The sequence below is a fragment of the Gymnoscopelus microlampas genome (genome assembly GCF_963454915.1).
Source record: "Gymnoscopelus microlampas genome assembly, chromosome: 9".
Lineage (NCBI taxonomy): Eukaryota > Metazoa > Chordata > Actinopteri > Myctophiformes > Myctophidae > Gymnoscopelus > Gymnoscopelus microlampas.
In genome coordinates, this window is record NC_139946.1 from 8,120,359 (window position 1) to 8,143,050 (window position 22,692).

General features: G+C 44.3%; 1 protein-coding gene across 1 annotated transcript in view; it reads left to right on the plus strand.

Annotated features, from left to right (window-relative positions):
- The window catches only part of LOC311051804 (glypican-5-like), a 67,586-nt gene that overhangs the window by 11,830 nt on the left and 33,064 nt on the right, over nucleotides 1-22,692 (plus strand). Inside the window, exons 3-8 of the mRNA XM_084066454.1 lie at nucleotides 1,940-2,505; nucleotides 2,804-2,986; nucleotides 4,608-4,777; nucleotides 4,976-5,035; nucleotides 6,991-7,113; nucleotides 17,162-17,282. Of these exons, the coding sequence (XP_083922580.1) occupies nucleotides 1,940-2,505; nucleotides 2,804-2,986; nucleotides 4,608-4,777; nucleotides 4,976-5,035; nucleotides 6,991-7,113; nucleotides 17,162-17,282 (1,223 nt within the window). The remainder of the gene's footprint in view (nucleotides 1-1,939; nucleotides 2,506-2,803; nucleotides 2,987-4,607; nucleotides 4,778-4,975; nucleotides 5,036-6,990; nucleotides 7,114-17,161; nucleotides 17,283-22,692) is intronic.

Below are 22,692 nucleotides of genomic sequence, written 5' to 3' on the forward strand. Positions count from 1 at the left end.
ATACATCTTGATCACATAATTATAAAGATAATGTGTACAGATTTGTGTTGAGTTTTGGACTAAATCTGTTGGAATAGTAGCAAAAGGTGTGTTTTGAGGAAATTGAAGAATGGTGGAAATGAGCGGGGCCTATGTGGGGAGTTGCGTTTTATTGACTGTACTACCTACGGTTCAAGAGCGCCTCCATTATGATGACATGATGATGCCCAGAATAGGGACAGTAGGATTCATGTGGTAAAAAGTTATTTTCAGAAGCCATGTTGATATGATGCAGCATGGTCATAAGTCACAATTTGAGCACTGTCACAAAAAAGGGTTTAGTGTAGAACTTATGTCTAGTTTAAAGTATATGAAGGCATCATCATATCCACACCTGACATTCATACATTCCTAGACTTAAGAATCGTGTGGCTCCACTGCTTGAACTTAAAAATAATCCTTTCATGAAAACAGTGTAAAGAGGGCCAACCTTTTGAGATTAAGCCATCAGAGAATGAAAAGGTTTCTTTGAAAGAACACTTTAACACTAGTAAAGTGGGTGCTTGGTCACTATGGGTGATACAAGAAATTCATTGGCTGAAGTGTCCCTTTGAGTCAGATTAGTCAATAACTCTCATGGGGAGCTTGCAAAACGCCACCATTCCCAACCCGCCTGTTTGCAGAGGAGCCTATAAAATGGTCCAGCTTTTCCAAACAAAGGCCTGCATGCATCAGGGAAGGTTCAGGCAGGGCCAAGTGTTGCTGGTGCCATACGCACTGCCACGTCCCCTTTTGGTTAAAGGTTAAGTTTGACATTTTCGCAAATAAAACAAGATTTCATCATGGTTATGTCACGATTAGTTCAACTGGCAGACCCAAATGCAGACACAACACAAAGTCAAAGTCCAAGGGTGTTTATTTAAACAAAGGAGGAATTGGGAAGGTTGGTGGTGTTGGTTTGAAGTGGTCGATGGGAGCAGGCAGGCACGGCAGGCAAGGCAGGTGAGGAAGGTCACTGTAGAACATAAGAAAGGAGTGAGTCACGGGGAGTACAAAAATACAGGTTGAGAAACTAACTAAGGCTCTAGGAAAATCTAGAACTGAATACAGTAACTGGCAAAAAAGCGTTACCACACACGTGAGGTTGTGAAACGATGTGGCTTTGTGTGGGGAGAAGACCATGGGTTTATAGACTGGAGGTGATGAGCTGATGGCAGGCAGGTGAGGTAGATGAGGGAACTGGTAACAGGTGTGCCAAGCTGGGAGCTGGAGCCAAGCCTACGCCCACACACACGCCCACTCACAAAGTAGTCTCGCGTGGCCAGACTGTTGCCTCCCACAATTTTCAAATGTTTCCGGTCATACAGTCTGGGATTCGGAAGCTCTGACCATGATTAAAATATAAAGCGGATGTGAAGCCTCCTCCCCACTTCCGTTTCGTCTCTACAGTCGCGCAGATGTATCCTAATATAAATCAAAATCATCATAGTATATATATAGCTTGATGCTAAGCAGAAATGGAAATAAAAAAATTAAATGTAAAGATATTTTAAAATATATTTTCGTGAACGGAAGTGCCAGCTTCCTCTCTCGGATTTCGGGAGGTGTAGTTCCAGACTCTATATAACATTCGGAGATTGTGGAATAGTTGTCTGGCTACGCGAGACTACTCACAAAGACACAGACACCAACACATAGACAACACAAGGGCACAGACAGAGACTGTGACAGGGTTCAAATTCTAAGTCGCTTATCAGATTATACCATGGTCTGGATGTTTCTGATTGCCAGTAAAAAACACAACATTTTGATTAGTTTAGTGAATGTCCACGTTCAACTATTGGCTCCAATCCATTCTCTATCTTTCTTTCTTGCATAATTCGTATATATATATTGATGTATGAATATTAGGCTCTTTTCTCCTTTCTTTCTCACCCTCTCCTGCCCTCCATCCTCCCAGAGACCTTTGACTCACTCGTGTCCTTCACCTCTAACCTGACCAGTACTCTCTTCGACGACGTCTACGCTCCTCTGGCCGCCGACTGTCGCCCGCTCGTGTCTCGGCTGTTCGACGACATCAAGCTCCACCTCTCCGGCGACCCCTCAGACGCCTCGTTGGACCACGCCGTGCACCGCTTCTACAACGACCTCTTCCCGTTGGTCTACCGCCGCCTGCTCAACCCCGGGATCGGCCACAAAAACGGGCCTTTCGGAGGAGACCCTCCCTTTCACTCCTCCTCGGCCAATCGCAACGACTGCCTGAGGCTGACGCGGCAGGACGTCAGTCCGTTCGGGCCTCACCCTCGCCTCCTGGTCGGCAGCCTGGCCCGGGCCCTGGGGACCGGGCGGGCCATGAACCGGCTGCTGAGGCTGGCCGGGGAGGTGGTCAACGCCACGGAGAAGGCGGCGCTCTCCCGGGAGTGTGTGCAGGGCTTGGTGCGGATGCAGTACTGCTCCCACTGCAGAGGGCTCACGCTCATACGGCCCTGCACCGGACTGTGTGTTAACGTCATGAGAGGATGTCTGGTAAGTGTGTGGGTGTGTGTGTGTGTGTGTGTGTGTGTGTGTGTGTGTGCGTGTGTGCGTGCGTGCGTGCGTGCGTGCGTGCGTGCGTGTGTGCGTGTGAGTTTCTTTCAATTGAACTTAACATTTTCAAGATTTTTACAATTTAGGCATTCAGGCATTTAGGGATTATGTTAAGTCATGTTAAATGCCTTTGATCTGTCTGTCTTCTTTAGCCTCTGTTCTGGCACCTTGTCACGTCACGCTGTCTGTTCTCCTTCCTCTTCCTCCACCCTTTCCTCTCTCGTCCTTATCTCGTTAGGTGGGCGTGTCAGAGCTAGGCTCCCCCTGGGGGTCTTTAGTGGTACTGCTCCAACGGTTAGCTGCTCTTCTGGCGACTAGCAGCGGCCACCACAGCATGGAGCTGGCGCTGCTAGCGGTCCGAAACCATGTGAATGATGCCATACTGCATTCTCAGCTCCACGGGCCCCGCATCACAGCCACGGTGAGCATAGGCCATGGATGGATGGATGGATGGATGGATACCTACCTACAGTATAGGAGAGAGGGAGGGAGGGGGGGAATAAGTGAGGAACAGAGAGAAGGAAGGATGATGAACCGATGAACAGTGGATTGATTAAAGTATGGACAGATGGAAGAACAGAGGGATAGAGGGAGGAGGAATTAATGGATTATGGGACAGACGGAGTGAGGGAGAGATGACAGAAAGGTGTTGGTAAATTACAGAGATATCAAAACGAGGCTACGGATTTTTACTGCATGCTTCCTAAGAAGCGAGCTGTCTAGAAGAGGGTCTGCCTGTCTCTGTGTCTGTCTGTCTGTCTGTCTGTGTCTAGGGCTAATCTCGCAAACCACTCGACAAATCAGTGCCAAATGCACGCTGCCTGTAGGGGATGGAAGTAAATCCCCAAGTATTTTTCACATATTGTAAAAAACTTTTTTTTGAGGATCTCATACCTCAGATCCACCATCCCGCCGTCCATCCATATTTGGCTAAGAATGACATCATCAACATGATGTCACCATGATGTTAGAGATCCACAGGGAAGCCACTAGACCCTGTCTTGCTTTATGGAAAATAGGCATTCAAAGATGCTGTACATTTGACATTGTACACGACATTGTGTCGTGATTGGTCAAATACCCTTATGGTAAGAGTACATGACAGCTTCTCGTGCAGCTTCTATAAGCAGAATAGTTTTTCCCATGCCACGCACATACATACATGATACAATAGAAATTACAGTCTATTGGGGTGGGTTTATAGTAGGATATTAAAACTTTTTTCAGCATTATGCTTTCAGCATACGATTGGGATTGTCTCACAACAGCTTTGCACCTAGATAGGCTAAAAACAGATTGCTCTATACAGAATTTGGGGTCCCCTCAATTTGTGTGAGAGAGAGAGTGTGTGCGTGTGTGCGTGTGTCCGTCCAGCCGTGTGTGTGTGTGTGTGTGTGTGTGTGTGTGTGTGTGTGTGTGTGTGTGTGTGTGTGTGTGCATACAGATCCAGCACCAGACAAAGACTGGTTGGCTGGACAACCACTACCCAGAATGCAACAGAGGATGGTGTGATGAGAAAGTTTCTGTGGCTAATCTCTGAGCAAACACGCACGCACGCACGCACGCACGCACGCACGCATGCACGCACGCACGCACGCACGCACGCGCACACACACACACACGCACATGGAGTAGCCATGCAAGTCCAGTACATTGTGAGTAGATTCCTCAGAGGTAAACAAACAAACAAACAAACAATCTCACACACACTCTACAAGATCTTCTGGATCAGCTATTTTCGGTTATTTGTTATTTTAAGACTTTTGTCCCTTAATTCTGAATTAAATACATCCGTTTCCCTTTTGGTAAATGTATGTTAATCACATTAACCACTTAAACCCCAGCATCCGTATTATGGGGAAAGCTTTTGGCTCTTGTGAGCTTGTTGTAAGATCGTCTATTCTCGCTATTTGTCTTGAGATGAAGTACATACAGTAGGGCTTAAGTGGGTAAGAAAATGCCGCCCCCCCCTGTTTTCTTTACAAATGGATCCCTTCCCTCACCCATTGACCCCTCCTCCCCCTCCCCCACTACACTGTCAGGTGGAGAAAGTGTGCGGTCCCCAAGAGCCCGGTGTCACAGCGTCAACCTCGAGCACCGTGACCTCTGTGACCCCTGCAACCACATCAGTGACCTTTGGAACCTCATCCATGACCCCGCCCACCTCACCCAGTCCCGCTGCTCTTCAGGAATTCCAGTCACTGTCCAGAAGGTGTGTGTGTGTGTGTGTGTGTGCGTGCGTGCGTGCGTGTGTGTGCGCATGTGCATGTGTGCGTCAGTGAAAAGATTTACCAATCTTCTTTCGCAATTTCATGGCCACGTATTCTCATTTGTGTGTTTGTGTGTGTGTGTGTGTGTGTGTGCGTGCGTGCGTGCGTGGGTGCGTGCGTGCGTGTGCATCAATTTTCAGGTCTCTTCCACTTAAAGGTTCCAAAGCTGATAAGCCTCGCAGCCTGAAAAAACTGTCCAGGTAAGATTTGATCCGCTCTGCGCTCACATTAGCAGCGGCAGGCTACATTTTCAAAAAGCCAGCGACATGAAGATACAATCAACTGACGTACGACGCTCGTAGCTTTTGACGCCCGCCACAAAAGCTACAAAACAAAGCCGAGCCCGCTTCACAACTTTTTTCAGCGCTCCAATGACGCAGTGAAGTGAATCGTATGTTTTTGTTTGTCCATTTCCACTCCCCTTCTGTCTCTCCACACACAAGTCCTGCTTGTAACTGGGGAAAAACAAGACAATTCTGTCAGACCGTTCCCTGTCCTTCTAAACCCAAGCCTTTATATTTTCCTTTACATTTTTCTCGCTCGTCACTCTCACACGGACACACGCTCGATGACAACAAACTGTCAGCGAGACGTCAAAGAGCGTGTTGAGTAACACTTTGAACAGTAACTTGGTGACAGTGTAGCTGGCAACGCGTAGTCGTTTTGTAGCTTTTGGAGCTGATAGTGTGAATCCAGTGATAAAGTCATTAACCCATTAAGACATGTGGCCGATTCTATGCAAATGTCTTCTGAACAGTTTTCTGAAACACTTATGTTGCTATATCAGTGGATGCTGAAACGTTTTCATGTCAAGGACCCCCAAAATTATATATATTTTCCTGCAGACCCCCATCTCAAAATATTTTGTTCCAGGGACCCCCCAGATGCAAAGATTTGAGTTAAAAATGTTCGCATGAAATATATTCAAAGATTTGCCCAAATCTTTGAGATTTTTCAAGAATAGCAGATCTACAAATGCATAGCTATGAGCTTGTATATCTGCTATTTTTTAAGTATAAAATATGGCAAAGATCTAAAATGACACAGATGTTTTCCCGGTTTGAATGGGTTAATAGACAAAAAAGCAAAACAAATCAACGCAGGAGTGTTGGTTTATGTACCGCAGAATTATTGTAATATTCAACAAGTAAAATTAAAAAAGGTGACCCAGCCCAATAGACTGTATTATCATGGCCGTTTTGCTCTTACGTCATAGGCTACTTGATAGGCTTGGTGGGACGCAAGGACTCTCTGTGATTAATAAAGCCGTAGTGACTAAATTGGGAGAAAAGAAAAGAGAGAAAAGATTAAGAAGGAAAAACTGAGCAATGTATTGGTCTATTGATGCATTCACAATGTCTTCCAGCCGGGATAAAGTGCATTGAACTGAAGAGAAACGTGACATACAGTAGATATACTGAAATGGGCAGCAAAGTAGTGAATTCCTATTTGATCTTTTCCTGTGTAACACGGACAAACGTTAAGAATGGAATTTTATCGGACACAGAACACGGACTCATAATTGTTCATAATTGCATAATCTCTCCTCACGACTGTTGCCAAAACTGTTGCACCAGCTGCAGAGTATGTGGAGGGCCACACGCCTTCTGCCGTCACCTTGTTTTTTCAGACATACCTGCAGCGGTGGAAAGTACAGTAACTAAGTACATGTACTCAAGTGCTGTACCAATTTTGAGGTATTTTGACTTAGCGCTACTGGAGTATTTCCAATTTTCAATACTTTTACTTCTACTCCACTACATCTCAGAGGCAAATATCGCACTTTTACTCCGCTACAATTATTTGAAAACTTCAGTTACTATATTTTCATTATTATTACAAAAAGAATGCCGATCTACAAGCGGGTCGCGATGCGGAGCTTGTAGATCTGCTATTTTCAAAAGATTTGTATACATATTGAACTTGTGAAGTGGGACATTCTGCATAATGAGTACTTTTACTTTTGGTACTTTAAATATATTTTTATGCCAAAACGTTTGTACTTTTCCTCAAGTACATTTTAAATACCGGACTCCTTCTTGTAACTGAGTATTTCTAGATTGTGGAATAGATACTTTTACTGAAGTAAAAACCACTGCATATCTGTCTATGTACTTTATCAAGACTCAGTGTTGCTGTTTGTTGCTTTTTCCAGGGAGTTCCAGGGCTCCATCCAGAGGTACCAGGGTTTTCTCTCGGAACTGCCAGAGATGCTGTGTGAAAGCGAGATGGAAGTCGAGCAACACACCTGCTGGAGCGGAGAGGATGTTGTAGAGAGGTATGTGTGTGTGTGTGTGTGTGTGTTGCGTGCGTGCTCACATGCGCGTCTGTCTGTCTGTCTGTTTGTCTATCTGTATGTGTGTGTGTGTGTGTGTGTGTGTGTGTGTGTGTGTGTGTGTGTGTGTGTGTGTGTGTGTGTGTGTGTGTGTGTGCGTGTGTGTGTGCCCGCGTGCGTGTGCATATTTTGTGTTAGTGTGTATGTGTGGGTGTATAGTGTGTCTAGTTGAGTTGCCAGGGTGGGGGGTGGCAGGGTTGTGAAGGTTAGGGAGTTCGTTTGGAACGTTCCAGAGTCTTTCTCATGGTGATTAGATTGGCAACTTTAGTCTAATGAGACAAATGGGCACACACACACACGCACGCACGCACGCACGCACGCACGCACGCACGCACGCACGCACGCACGCACGCACGCACGCACGCACGCACGCACGCACGCACGCACGCACGCACGCGCGCGCACGCACATGTGCACACACACGCACACGCACACACACACACACACACACACACACACCCGCAAGCGAAGTCAGCGAACACACCACACACACAAAACATGTAAAAGTGGTACTCATCTTATATCTGACATCTTCACACACACGCACACACGCACGCACGCACGCACGCACGCACGCACGCACGCACGCACGCACGCACGCACGCACGCACGCACGCACGCACGCACGCACGCACACACACACACACACACACACACTGCTCAGTATTAGCCCATCCATTCGATTGCAGACAGTTGGAGAATGCTTTGGAGACAGTTCTGCATTTCTGCTCCATCAACCATGTGGAACGAGTTGAGTCCAGACCTCCAGCAGATACAGTCAAGTTGTCATGGCAGGAGCAGTGTGGGAAGGACATTATATTTGTGATTCAATCTGTCACAGTCCCAAAACACAACAGACATGACAACAGAGCTGGATTTCTCCTCTCCTTCTCACTTTTAAATATAACCTTTTGTTGTGCAGTGCTGGGCAACATATTGAATTCTCCAATATGATGAATGTATTCTGGTGAATATGTATTTTCATAATGAAAGATCAGCCTTTAACCACTTGAACCCTATCATCCCTATTCTTGGGATGTGATGTAGGAGAACATTCAGCAAAAAAAGCCAATCTTGTGACGTGCTCTGAGCTTGCATATGGGGTTTAACTGGTTAAAAATAGGAAGTTGGTTGTACGCAGTAGAATACAGAGTGTAACATCAGAGAGAGTTACTTTGAGGAGTTAAATTAATAATCTAGATCAGGGGTCTTCAACAGGGGGTCCGGGACCCCTAGGGGGTCCTCAGAGTTACTAGAAGGGGCCGCCAAATCTTTGTGTGATAGGAACCTTTTTGTTTTACATTAACCACTTCAACCCTAGAATCCCTATTCTGTGGAGAACATTAGCTGAAAATAGCAGATCTACAAGCTCACAACGCCTCGCGCTGCGAGGCGTTGTGAGCTTGTAGATCGGCTATTTTCGGTAAAGAGGTGTTTGGTGTAGAGGGAAAAGAGCAGACCAAATAGAGAGCCAACGGTCAAGTTTACAAAGTATTGAGTTTAAGTGAAATAAACAAAAAACATTAGTTCACACAACACTGATGAAATCTAAGGTTTAATCTGCAACACAATTTTATACAATATGTAGTGGGGGTCCCTGCTCCATCTCTCTCTCAGCTAGGGGGTCCTTGGCCTGAAAAGTTCGAAGATCTACAGTAGATTGTTTTGTAAACGGCACAAATTACATGACATTCTTGCCAGACCACACCATACCCTGAAACAGGAAACGTTGCATGTTTCTTATTGATCTCGTACAGGTCATCCAAGAAGAGCTGACTGAATTCCCACTAAATAAACAGTGTTTTAGGGATATATTTCCGTTCAGAGGACTAGAGGAGACGCTGGACTCGTTCCGTACTGGAGTCCGGCCAGTCTGCGCCTCTCTGACCCCTTTACATCTTCTCTTCCCCTCTATCCATCCTTCTATTCATCCATGCATCCACCCTTTCATCCATCTAACCATCCATTCATCTATCCCTCCTTCCATTCAGTCATCCATTCATCTCCTCTACCCTCTGACCCACTTCACTGACAAATGTCTCAGTTTGTGTGTGTGTGTGTGTGTGTGTGTGTGTGTGTGTGTGTGTGCGTGCGTGCGTGCGTGCGTGCGTGCGTGCGTGCGTGCGTGCGTGCGTGCGTGCGTGCGTGCGTGCGTGCGTGCGTGCGTGCGCGTGCGCGCGTGTGTGCGTGCGCATGCGTGCGTGTGTGCGTGTGCCTGTGTGTGTGTGTGTGAGAAAGAGAGATTGAGAGAGAGAGATAGGCGTATGAAAAAGGGCCACGATGCGAGAGAGAAAGGATAAGACAGAGAGAGAACAAGTGAGAGAGTGAGGAAAGAGTAGAGAAATAAAACCGGAATCAATTTTATTGACCAAGTGTGTTTTCTCATTCAAGGAACTTGGTTGCTTGATCTCTAAGTTCACACAATTGTCCAACCACAGTAAAAAGTCTCATACAACAGTAAAACACAGTACCAACTATAAAAACACACTGTCTCTAAAACGACTGTCCAAATAAACTGCTGATGGAGTATCTTTTATAGTCTTAACCACTTAAACCCTATACTTCGTTTACCGGGGTCCACCAGGGGTCTATACTTGGTCCCCTCCTTTCCCCCCTCTGTACAAAATCTCTGCCGAAAATGGGTTTATGGATCAGCTAAGCGGCTGAACAAGCTGGAGAAGAAGGCTGGCTCTGTACTGGGTGAAAGGCCGGCCTCATTGGAGGCTGTTGTGGAGAGATGCACTCGGAACAAGATGCAGGCCTTAATGGACATGTTGTTGGTCATCCTCTCCACAACATCCTGACAGGCCAGGAAAGCGGCCGCAGAGAACTGTTCATCTCTTTATGTTTTAAGAATGAAAGGTTTAAGAAAACCGTTCCGTCCCCACAGCAATTAGGTTTTTTAACACTACGACCAGACAACAAACAACGCCTTTTTTAATGTTTTGTGCTGTTTTTTAAGTATCTGTCCCCTTTTAGTGTTTCCTTTGTGTGTGCGTGTGTGTGTGTGTGTGTGCGTGCGTGCGTGCGTGCGTGCGTGTGTGTGTGTATGGGACACCTGAATTTCCCTCTGGGATTAATAATCTATTTATCTATCTCTATGTATTGCTATCTCTGTTTTCGCTGAACGTTTGCATATTTTTGCCAAATGTTTGCCTATTATGACATGCCCAGAATCGGGACGCTGGGGTTCTATAAAATATAATAAAATACAAATATATTGAATGTACTGAATGTGGCAAAAATGTCCCGATGCACAGGCAAAGCATATGTGAATTAGAAACCTGAGGCAGGTGACTGTGGCTCCTTTGAGAAAGAGTGTAATTATTAATACGATATTTATTGTGACGTTGTACGTTTGAAGTGATTAGGTTTTGTCATTGTTGGTTTGCAAGAGCAATGATTTAATAACATTGTGCTTTGCAGCTTTGTGAGAGAGTGTAGTGGAACAACCCTATCTCTAAGATAAGTTATGATAGACTTTATTGTCCCAAAAGAAATGTGGACACTTATAATGTTTTCCACTTCAGGTGAAAAACTACAGCAGTGTAAAAACATGGCATGTCAATACTGTCTATTATGCTTGCACATTGGCCGTGCCCTTGGCTCTGGACACAACTATGAAAATCTAACACACTCATTATTAATTGTTTGGTGCAGCTGTGTTGCTTACTTGTCTGCCATGTTTTTAATCTGCTGTAGTTTTCACCTGAAGTGGAAAACAAACTACAAAATCAGCCGAGGGTGTTCTGTCCCTTGTCGCTGTAATAGCTGAGCATCACCAGTGGAGGGCATAATTACATAAGGAACCTACAGTATGTGACAAGGACAGCATAAATCAACACCTCTCCCTTTGTTGTCCCTTTCTCTCTCTCTCTCTCTCTCTCTCTCTCTCTCTCTCTCTCTCTCTCTCTCTCTCTCTCTCTCTCTCTCACACACACACTATTGTCAGCTATCTCATGCATGCATAGTAAAATCAATAGTGTTCATTTATCAATTTGTAACTCCAAGCGTGTACATTTGGTTGCCTTTCCACATGCTCAGCCTCCGAGTTAAATCAACTCAGAGGATTTGACTTTGTGTTTATTAAGAAACCAGCATAATAAAAAAAAGAAGTCAACATTACTAAGACATTGAGGCCGGCCGAGAGAAAGGACAGGACAGGAGAGAGTGTGGACCGGGGGGGCAAAAAAGTGACACTGAGGGATGGACAGAGAAAAAGTTGTTGAGAATCAGGTAGTTTGAGAAAGGCAGCCCAAGGCAGAGATAGAGAGAAAGAGGGGGGGGGGGCTGACGGAGGGAGCGAGAAGGGGGGGGGGGGGACAGAGAGACTGAAACAGACATAAGAGAGGGAGACAGATAGAGAAGACGGCCGGGGAACAGAAGGCAGAGAGACTTGTACAGTACAGTGCACTTTAACCAAATCCCATTAGACCACAGCATTGTGGTTGGAGAGGTGGTACCTGAGCTGTCTGTGTGTGTGTGTGTGTGTGTGTGTGTGTGTGTGTGTGTGTGTGTGTGTGTGTGTGTGTGTGTGTGTGCGTGTGCGTGTGCGTGCGTGCGTTGCTGACATTGCTGAGGTTTTTAATTGTTGCCTGCAGGGCCGAGGCAGAAGAATGGATCTGTGTGTGTGTGTGTGTGTGTGTGTGTGTGTGTGTGGGTGTGTGTTTTATCGTAAGTACTGTATAAGGCTGTGATAACCGATGGCAAAGCAGCATTACCATCATGTGCCAGCTAGTGACTTACATCTGTCGTTCTCCAGATCTCATTTATAGTGTCATTCACACTCACACTTTTATCTTTCATCTGTTATCTGTTTTTATTCAAGGTGAGGAGACATTAACTAATTGTAATCTCCTTTAGACAGACAGAAAGGCAGATATGACGTTCTGCAGGCCTAACCACAGATTATTGAGAAGAAAATCTGACTAGATTTAGCAGTTGTTATCATCATAAACTATATTGAATTATGAGATGTTATTGCTGTGCCGCATTTATTCATTATCAAGCTTAAAGTTTAATTAAAAGTGGTGGCAACCACCTTTCTTCTTGCAGACCTAAATGAAAGTCTCATCTTCATATTATGACCTCAAGTATTTGAGAGAAAACTAATCTAATCTGTTGACCACGTGTTGAAATTGTTGGCATCGTTCTTAAGCCTCATTTGTACGTTGTCACATGACAGTATATGAATTAAGCATTAGAATGCCAGTGATGATTTACACAGGCCATTTTGCTCTTACATCATACTGAGTATGACGTAAGAGCAAAATGATGGCCGTGTGAATGTGGTCCATGGGAGCATAAAGTTTTTGCCTCGGGTGAGGACCACTAATATTATATACACTTTATGAAGTATTGATGCACAAAAGGAAATGATTCTGTACCTTTTTGTTACAGTCTTGGAGAGAAGATGATGCAAAAAAGTCTACAAAAAATATATGTTGGGGTGCAAGATAGTAAAAAGTTATGGCTCACAATAGATGGTAAAATGTCCCCCAAATGAATAACCTACATGCCTTGTGGATCAGTGGGCTTATAGGCACATAACTTCAGCACCAAGATCATGTGCTGCATGTCATCCATTCACTCATTTGAAATAAATATATCTTAACCCATTAAGACCGGGAACGCATCTGTGTAACGACTTAAACCATTATTTAATACTTTCGCTATTCAAAAATAGCAGATATACAAGCTCATAGCGCGGCACCGAGTGCCACGCTATGAGCTTGTATATCTGCTATTTTTGAAAAATCTTGAAAAGGTGTGCAAATCTTTGAATATATATATTTTTAAAGCGAACATTTGTAACTCAAATCATTGCTTTACAAGTTTGAGCACCACTGATATAGTAACATACGTTTTTTTCAGAAAACTGTTGGGATTTAGAAGACATTTTGTAGAATCGGCCTCAGGTCTTAATAGGTTAATATACCGCAAGACAAGATGCAACGCGCATTGAAAAACCTATCACACTAAATGACCACAAGGTCTATTTTTACCACCATTCCTATAAACTCCAGTGTCTGGTGTTGACACGTTTGGACGAATCCAGACTGAAAGATATGAGCCTCGTTTCGCGGTACATTCCTGGTCCTAATTAAGATAAAGCATGTCGTGATCTATGACAGAATATTTGTGCGGTGGTGTCACAGGAATGGCTGTGACAGATGTGTTTGAAGGGTGGCGTTGACAGTGAGCCCTGAAAATCTTAGCTGTGAAGCAGAGGAATTGGGGGATTTTCGCCCTGGGTCTCATTCTGTGGTTTATAAATGAGGTTTGCTTCTTTCATCCTCCTTTTCTTTCTCACAGCTTTTATTTATTCCTCCTCTGTTCTGTTTTCTCTCCCCTGTTCCCCGCCTTCTCTTCTACTCTGGTCCCTGTTTCCCTTTGTTTCCTCTCCTCTCCTCTTCCCCTCTCCTCTCTTCTCCTCTTGTCCTCTAGTCCGTTGGTTCTCAAAGTGGGGTCCAGGGACCCCCAGGGGTCCTTGGGGGGGTTCCAGGGGGTCCCCAGCAAAATGTGTTAACATAGAGTCACAATCATTTTAACCACTTAGCTTTGGCTATTCAAAAATAGCAGATATACAAGCTCATAGCGCGGCACCGAGTGCCGCGCTATGAGCTTGCAGATCTGCTATTTTTGAAAAATCTTGAACATTTGTGCAAACCTTTGAATATTTATATATTTTTAAGCGAACATTTGTAACTCAAATTTTGCTTCTGGGGGGTCCCTGGAACAAACTATTTGAGATGGGGGGTCCGCGGCCAAATACATATCATTTTGAGGGTCCTTGACATGAAAAAGTTTGAGAACCACTGCTCTAGTCCTCTAGTCCTCTAGTCCTCTGTTTCTCTCCTCTCCTCTCCTCTCCCATGTCATGTCATGTTATTAGATCCGTGGAGGATGCAGCACCTATAATTACGTTTGTGAGTGTGTTGACACGTTCACCATGACGGTCACATACATCACAGTCATGCACACACCATGTCCTGTTTACATTAACCAGATAAGCTCTAAGCCAACCGTAAGGAACCCTAAAGTAGCCTAGGCTGTGTTTACATCCTCTCAGACACACCTTATGACCGCAAGCTGTCTAGCAGTGAGTGGTTCACAATCATTTTAACCTCTTTATCCATATTCTATACGCTGGCTATTCAAAAATAGCAGGTATACAAGCTCACAGCGCGTCACTTAGTGCCACGCTGCGAGCTTGTACATCCGCTGCTGCTTTTTTGAAAAATCTCAAAAAAACTTTTGAACACAATTTCTTTACACAAATGTTAACATTAATCTTATTTTCTTCTGGGGGTCCCTGGCACAACACATTTCAGATGGGGGTCCACAGCCTGATATATATCAATTTGTGGGTCCTTGGCTCGATGTAAATATAAGCAACAATTTGTCACAGTGCAAGGCAGGGAGGTGTAGGACCCAAGCGCAGACAGTGAGCAGAGACAGAACGAATCAGATGCAGGGGGATTTATTTCTTAAACAGGGAATAAAAGGGTAACACACAGAACACTGCAACAACATTAATGAACCGACACAGACTGGAAACAGAGGGGGTTCTCCTTCCATTCCGACATCTCGCCACTCCGACTAGTGGCTTCCGCGTGCGGTTAGGGTTAGGGTTAGGGTTAGGTATAGGGTTCGTCAACGTCGGAAAGGCAACATGTCGGAAAGGCGAAATGCACCCGAAACAGAGGGGCATACAAATAGACAGGGACTAACTAGGCACAGGTGAGAACAAAGGACAATTAACACATGATTGGCTGTAACAGAACAAGACACAGGTGAACTACAATTGCAAAGACATACTGGTGAGACAAGACAGGAAGCAACAACTAGGGCAGACAGGAAACACCAAGACAACACTACAGAATAAGGGTACAAGGAGAACAGGGAACAATGCAACAGGAAGAGTGGCCAAAAGGGTCCAAAAGGGTCCAATACCATATAAGGTCAGACACGGGCTAAATAATAAAGTCACAGTCCACAATTTATATATTCAAATAAGATATTAGTGAGCAGCACATGTATGAGACGGTGGTATGGTGGTGTTGCACGCCTAAAATAGCTGATCTACAAGCTTGTGATCTACAAGTTGTGAGCTTGCAGATCGCTATTTTTGGTGAGTGACACCATCGTACGAAGTATTAAACAGGCTTAGACACTCAAACCTCAAAGGGGTTTATACTCGGCCCGCTCCTTTTTCCCTTTACAACAAATCTCTTCGGGGGAAAATGTTTGCTGAATGTTTGCCTATTTTTTTAAAAATGTTCCTCTATTATGGTATGTCCAGAATAGAGATGATAGGGTTCATGTGTTTAAAGGGACAGTTCACCCCCAAAATGACTTTTGTTCTATGGATTAGTCACCCCATGGAGACTTGAATTCATGGATATTTTTTTAGTTTTTGTCGCATTCCTAAGCGTTCCGGTTGGAGACACAAAGAGTCTCCTTTGTCTCTCCTGCCGGAACCGCTGCGTACCGGTCCGCTGGTCATCAAATTATTGGCTTAGGAATGCGACAAAAACAAGAAAATATCCATGAATTCAAGTCTCCATGGGGTGACTTATCCATAGAGAAAAAAAAAGTTTTTTTTGGGGTGAACTAAAAGGAGGCCAGAAGAGAAGCCTGTGATTCAGGGGAACTGACTTCAGGCCAGAAGTCAGTTGGATCCACAGGCACAGGGTCATCACTGCTACTATCACATGGCATCATAGGGGTCTTTTTTTAAAGATCAACCTAGATCCAACCCCCGCCACCCCAACCCCACAACCTGCCCACCGTCCCTTATCCCTCCCTGACCCCTCTGCCATAGACTGTTTGTATTTCTAGGGTGTTGGCCGAGTTTGTTGGTGATTATATCACTGCTAGACAAACTGGTTTGGCAACGATTGATGATTCCAGAACGCTTCTCCCTCATCTGTATGAATCGGTGTCAACTTTTTGTTTTTTTCTTTCTCATCTTTTCTTCTCGTCGTAATAGCAGATCTACAAGCTCATAGCGCGGCACCGAGTGCCGCGCTATGAGCTTGTAGATCTGCTATTACGACGAGAATCGTCTGAATGTGATTTCCCGTGATCCGTAAATGGACCGATGGTTGACTGAGACCATCCGCGCTTTGTGTGTTCCTGCCGACAGGACTCACTCATGTTACCAGCGCTTGGTCATGGGACTTGAATGATTCCCTGTTTGAGAGAGAGCCTGCGTTTCGTTGGGCAGGATTAAACCTTTTACCGTCTATGGGTTAAACTAATGTGTGTGTACTGTATGTGTATATACGCTATACGGTATGTCTTTGTGTGTGTGTGTGTGTGTGTGTGTGTGTGTGTGTGTGTGTGTGTGTGTGTGTGTGTGTGTGTGTGTGTGTGTGTGTGTGTCGGTGTGTCGGTGTGTCTGTGTGTATGGGGACTGTTTAGATTAGCCCTGATAAAGCAGACTAGTATGACTGCGAGTAAACTGGGGCAGGAGAGCCATACACACACACACACACACACACACACACACACACACACACACACACACACACACACACACACACACACACACACACACACACACACACACACACACACACGGTACACCCAAACACACAGAACTGGGGCAGAAAGTAGCTATTCTCTCTAGAGGTTGCGTGAATGATGTGCTGAGGACTTACAGTACTGTATGGTGGCAGTATGCCTTAGACAGGAGAGAGAGCGGGGGTCTGGAGATAGAGAGACTACATCCATCTAGAGAGAGAGAGAGAGAGAGAGAGAGAGAGAGAGAGAGAAAGAGCTTTTTAGGCAGAGAGTGTTTGGTCTGTCTGGATGATTAATTTGTTATTCCTTAACTCATTTGCCTGACTACCTGACTTTATATGAGCCACCTGACTAACTACCTGGTTGGCCGACTGACCGGCTGACTAATAGTGAATGTGATTAATCTCTCTCTCTCTCTCTCTCTCTCTCTCTCTCTCTCTCTCTCTCTCTCTCTCTGTAGCTATGTAGGTCATGTAGTGGGTAGCAGCCTAAAGGCCCAGCGAGAGAATCCAGAGATGACTGTCCGGAACACCGATCATGTTCTGAAGGGAGTAAAGCGGAGACTGGAACAACTCTTAAAGGTACTGGCACACACCCTCAGCTGACTGTTACCCAAAAAATGTCAAGCTGTCTGTCAACGACATCATCAAGAGAGTTCTGGCTTTCTTGCTTCTAGTGTTCGATAGAGATAACATTTGTCAACTGCTCTTCAGGGGCGGGTTTCGCTTTCATGTACAGAAGCCAAGGTCGAGTTGTTTTGTCCGAACCGAACATTCTCAACACTGACTTGTAGCTCGTGTTCGGCCTATTCCGTGGCGCCGCTGTTGGGCGGTAACCTTGTATGTCCGAAAACGTTACTTACGGGAAATGGGGAAAATAACCTGTGTTCCCATGGATCCAATGTAGTTGTTATTTTAGAGACAAGCTTGTTTCATTGGTTCGGTGTTTATAAAACCCACAGACACTCTTATTGGAGTAGATCACCCAAAAATGACTTATTTTTTATCAATTACCAGTGGTGGAAAAAGTGCTCACATTTCTTACTTAAGTGAAAGTATCAATACTGCAATGTAGAAGTACTCAAGTAAAAGTTACAAGTAAAAGTCCGGAATAAAAAAATTACTTGAGTAAAAGTATAAAAGTATTGGTATCAAAATGTACTTAAAGTACCAAAAGTAAAAGTACTAAAATGTTTGAAAATAGCAGATCTACAAGCTCACAACGCGTCGCATCGCGACGCGTTGTGAGCTTGTAGATCGGCTATTTTCAAATAGCCTAGGTATAAAATAGGGCTGAAGTGGTTAATGTATGTTTTATAATATAATAATGTATATCTGCAAAGTAACTATTAACTAAAGTTTCCAAATAATTGTAGTGGAGTAAAAGTACAATATTTGCGTCTGAGATGTAGTGGAGTAGAAGTAAAAGTATAGACAATTGGAAATACTCCAGTAAAGTAAAAGTACCTCAAAATTGCACTTAAGTACAGTACTTGAATAAATGTACTTAGTTACTTTACACCACTGTCAATTACACACCCCATGAAGCCTTGAATTCATGGTCATTTTTGTCACATTCCTAAGCCAATAATTTGATGCCGGGTCATCAGTCAGTAGGAGACTCCGCCGGTCATCAGATTATTGGCTTCAGAATGCGTCAAAGACTAAAAAATCTCCTCGAATTCAAGGCTTCATGCGCCGTGTAATTGATAGCAAATAAGTCATGTTTTGGGTGAACTACTCCTTTAACTACTGTAACTTTCAAAGAATGTCATTCGTCGTATGTGAATACAGTGACAATAAACGTCTTATCTTATTTTTCGTTGATAGCGAAAATAGCCAATCTGCAAGCTCACCAACAGATCGCATCGCAACGCGTTGTGAGCTTGTAGATCGGCTATTTCCGCTACATTTAAGCATCATCACTCTTGCACGACGAAGTAGGACATTGATTTTACCCCAAAAAACACACTTTGAAATACGGAGATACAAGGTTTCTGCCTGACACCGATCATGTGCAGTGTGTTTGTGCATGTGTGACATTCTTAAATTCTTGCCACCAATCCCGTCTATCGACCACAGTAAATCAGCGTTTTCATGTTGCTAAGTGATGATGTGAGGCAGATGAAAGCCAGACAGCTCTTAAGTGCAAGGTCCCATGTGGGAGATTTGATAAGCCCATCTCTCCCACACAGCCCTCATTCCTCCTGTCCTCACCCCCGGCCATCACGCATTGAGTTATGACGCTGTTAGCATGCTGTTAGCATCCCCGCGCAGCGCATTGAGGGATAATGTTAGCCCCACCTGTTCCTGCCCTTTATATTATATACACACACGTGGTCACCAGTGCCTTCTGTTGGGGCCATTAGCTTGTCAGTATCATAGCAGCGAGCTAAGTTCAACAAGCCAACATCAGTGTTCTATGGGGTCTAATGCCAGTGCTGAGTGTCTAATATGCTATAGTGATGAGTGTTGCTAATGCTAGCAGCAGGGGTTGCACATGTAAAGATCAAGAAGGGAGCGGAGGGACAGACGGAAAGAGAGACAGACAGCTCTTCTTTGGTGGTTAAGTCCCACGGGAAGCATCATTTGCTTTAGCACTGTGTGTGCGCGTGTGCGCGTGTGTGTGTGTGTGTGTGTGTGTGTGTGTGTGTGTGTGTGTGTGTGTGTGTGTGTGTGTGTGTGCGTGCGTGCGTGCGTGCGTGCGTGAATGCACGCTATCTCAGCTGGCTGTCATTTGTTGTCAACTTGTGTGAGAAGAATTTCAGAATCCAATAAACTTAAATGTCAGCCTTCTAAACGCATGTAGATAATGACACTCACTAAGGATTAAGGAATACATGATGAAGGGTTAGGAAACTGGGTTCATTCAGCATTTTGAACAGGGTGTCCCAAAGTTATGGGTATATAGCTTTTTAATATGGTTTGCATGTATGATTCATAAGACTGTTATTCATATTAATATGAATCATAAAATGTTTCACAAAGATTATTCATGGGGATAGAGTTGATGTGGTGAAGAGCATGGATCAGCTGCTCGCCTTGATGAACTTCTTTCAGGACACAGACCAGGCAAACAGAACACACACACGCACGCACGCACGCACGCACGCACGCACGCACGCACGCACGCACGCACGCACACACACACACACACACACACACACACACACACACACACACACACACACACACACACAAAGGTGTTGACAGACACATAAACAGATCAAAAACAAGGAGTCACATAGTCATAGATGTCTCAGCATGTCAGCGGGCTGGGCATAGCCTACGGTAGGTATCACAGTAAACTCCTAAAGTGTTTAGTGAACTCTGGGAGTGAGTGAATCAGTGAATAGATCCAAATGAACCCATGCAGGGTGTTGCGGTGACAGGGTTTGTCAGATGAGCCAACTGGACAGTATCTGTTACACCAACAGAGATTCAAGTCAGATGTCCAATGTTCAAGTCATCATTTACTTGATACTCGATCCATATACTCTTGTGTGTTTTGATTTATCCACCATCTGTGCTCATCACCAAGCTTGGTGGCTGGTAGATCCGAGTGCCTTTTAAGGGGTAATCAACCAAATAGCAAATGTAAGTAGTCATGGAAAAGTCATGGGATTAGAGGTTGCTTTCTGCTGTTGAAGCTGTTTCTTCTATACTCTCCTACTTGGTGGAGAGTCCATTAATCATGTTGCATTTACATGGAAGAAACCCCCAGTCAGCAATCTATACACAGAGGCACCCCCCCACCCAAAAAAAATAAAAACACACACACACACACACACGCGCACGCACGCACGCACGCACGCACGCACGCACGCACGCACGCACGCACGCACGCACGCACACACACACACACACACACACACACACACACACACACACACACACCACGCAATCATTTATGTATGAGATTAGCTTTTCCTGGTCTATTAATTCTGGCTATCCCCCCTGTGTCCCGTTAGCTCGCTATTAAAATAGCGTCGAGGCTTCTGTAAATGTAAATGTTCACAGGCACATGATGCAGACACACCCACGCGATGGGAGTTAGGAGGAGTAGTGTATTCACTTCTGACAGCGGGGTTTCAGACCTATAAACATTTCCATTGTAACAAGTTACTTTTTTTTGCCATAGTGGAAACCAAGCTAGGTTTCTGGGGGGGGGGGGGTGCACTTTTTAAACCCTATCCTATATACTTAGTTGACCGGAGTCCCCCACAAGTCTATACTTGTTGGTCCCCTCCTTTTTTCCTTCTACACCAAATGTCTTTAGCTGACAATAGCAGATCTAAGCTCACGGCGCGTCATAACGCGTTGCTATGGTTCACGACGTGGTTAATCACCAGATGAAATGTATTTATAGATTATGGGAGGTTGTTGCTGATGCTGAGTCATCTGTAGAACCATAGATAGATACCTTTATTGATCCCATGGGGGAAATTCAGGCACCAGAGTTAAATAGGTAACGTCACAAGAAAATGACAATATTGATAAATAAAAGTATACAGACGTATATACACCCTATACAATCATCCAATCTGGTGTAGAACACAAAGACACCGTCAATAAATGATAAAGTACACAGATGTATACACACCCCATGGTCCTATAAGCCATTGGTTCTCAAAGTGGGGTGAGCTTGTATATCTGATATTTTTCAAAAAAACAAACATTTTTAACACAAATCAGGGTCCCTGGCACAACATATTTTCAGATGGGGGTCCGCGGCCAAATATTTATCAATTTGGTGGTCCTTGACATGAAAACGTTTGAGAACCACTGCTATAAGCCATACTGTACCACCAACCTGCCACTGCAGTTCAAAGCAGGTCACATGCAGTGGTTTCTCTTTGCACTTTGTTTTTAATGGTGAAACAAATGCTTTGTACTTTGTACCAAAAACAACACCGATAGGGTGGAACCAAACAGCTGTAACGTGTTTTGGCTTTCCCACGGCACGGGAACAAACCGTCATTGTCAGTCCGCTGTGTAATGACATGCCGGTGATATCAGCCTCCATGTCCCCTGGGACAATTGAGTCACATAACGGCCCAGTTTCTTTATGTTTCTCTCACCTACACACAAATTGGCACAAATTGCAGATGTCCCACATGCATCAATCATCATTCATCCTGTTTAGTGCCATATCTACTAGTAGCCTTATTATCAGTGGTGGGAAAAAAGTACTCACATTTCTTACTTAAGTAAAAGTATCAATGCTGCAATGTAGAAGTACTCCATTACAAGTAAAAGGCCTGTGTTTTTTAAAATGTTACTTTAGTAAAAGTACAAAAGTATTGGTATCAATATGTACTTAAAGTACCAAAAGTAAAATTACTAAAATGTTTGAAAATAGCAGATCTACAAGCTCACAACGCGTCGCATCGCGACGCGTTGTGAGCTTGTAGATCGGCTATTTTCAAAGGGCCTAGGTATAACATAGGGCTAAAGTGGGTAATGTATGTTTTGTGGAGTACAAGTAAAAGTATAGACAATTGGAAATACTCCAGTAAAGTCAAAGTACCTCAAAATTGTACTGTCAAAAAGTACAGTACTTGAGTAAATGTACTTAGTTAACACACTGCTTATTATTAGAAATGTAATTTCAACTAGTGCATCAGAAATATATAATAATTATATATGGTAGATAGATCTTTATTTACCCCGAGGGGCAAATAAAAACACATTTTCTAAATACCATATACAGATTCTAACTTGTGTTGTTTGACGAGTTTCCCTGGTGAATGGAACGATATTCAAGTACAAACCAGTGTGTGCTGTATTAGGAGGGCGCTGTGGCTATTACTGTCAGACGAATGACCTTGTGACACATTGCACAGTACATGTGTATAAGATGTTTGAGGACACTTCATCACATTATCCATTCAACACTAAAGTGGCGCAGCCAGCCCTCCAATCTCGCTCCGCTCTGAATGGAGGGTCTGGAGAAACTCTCATTTAAAACAGTGGATAGAATGAGCGAGCG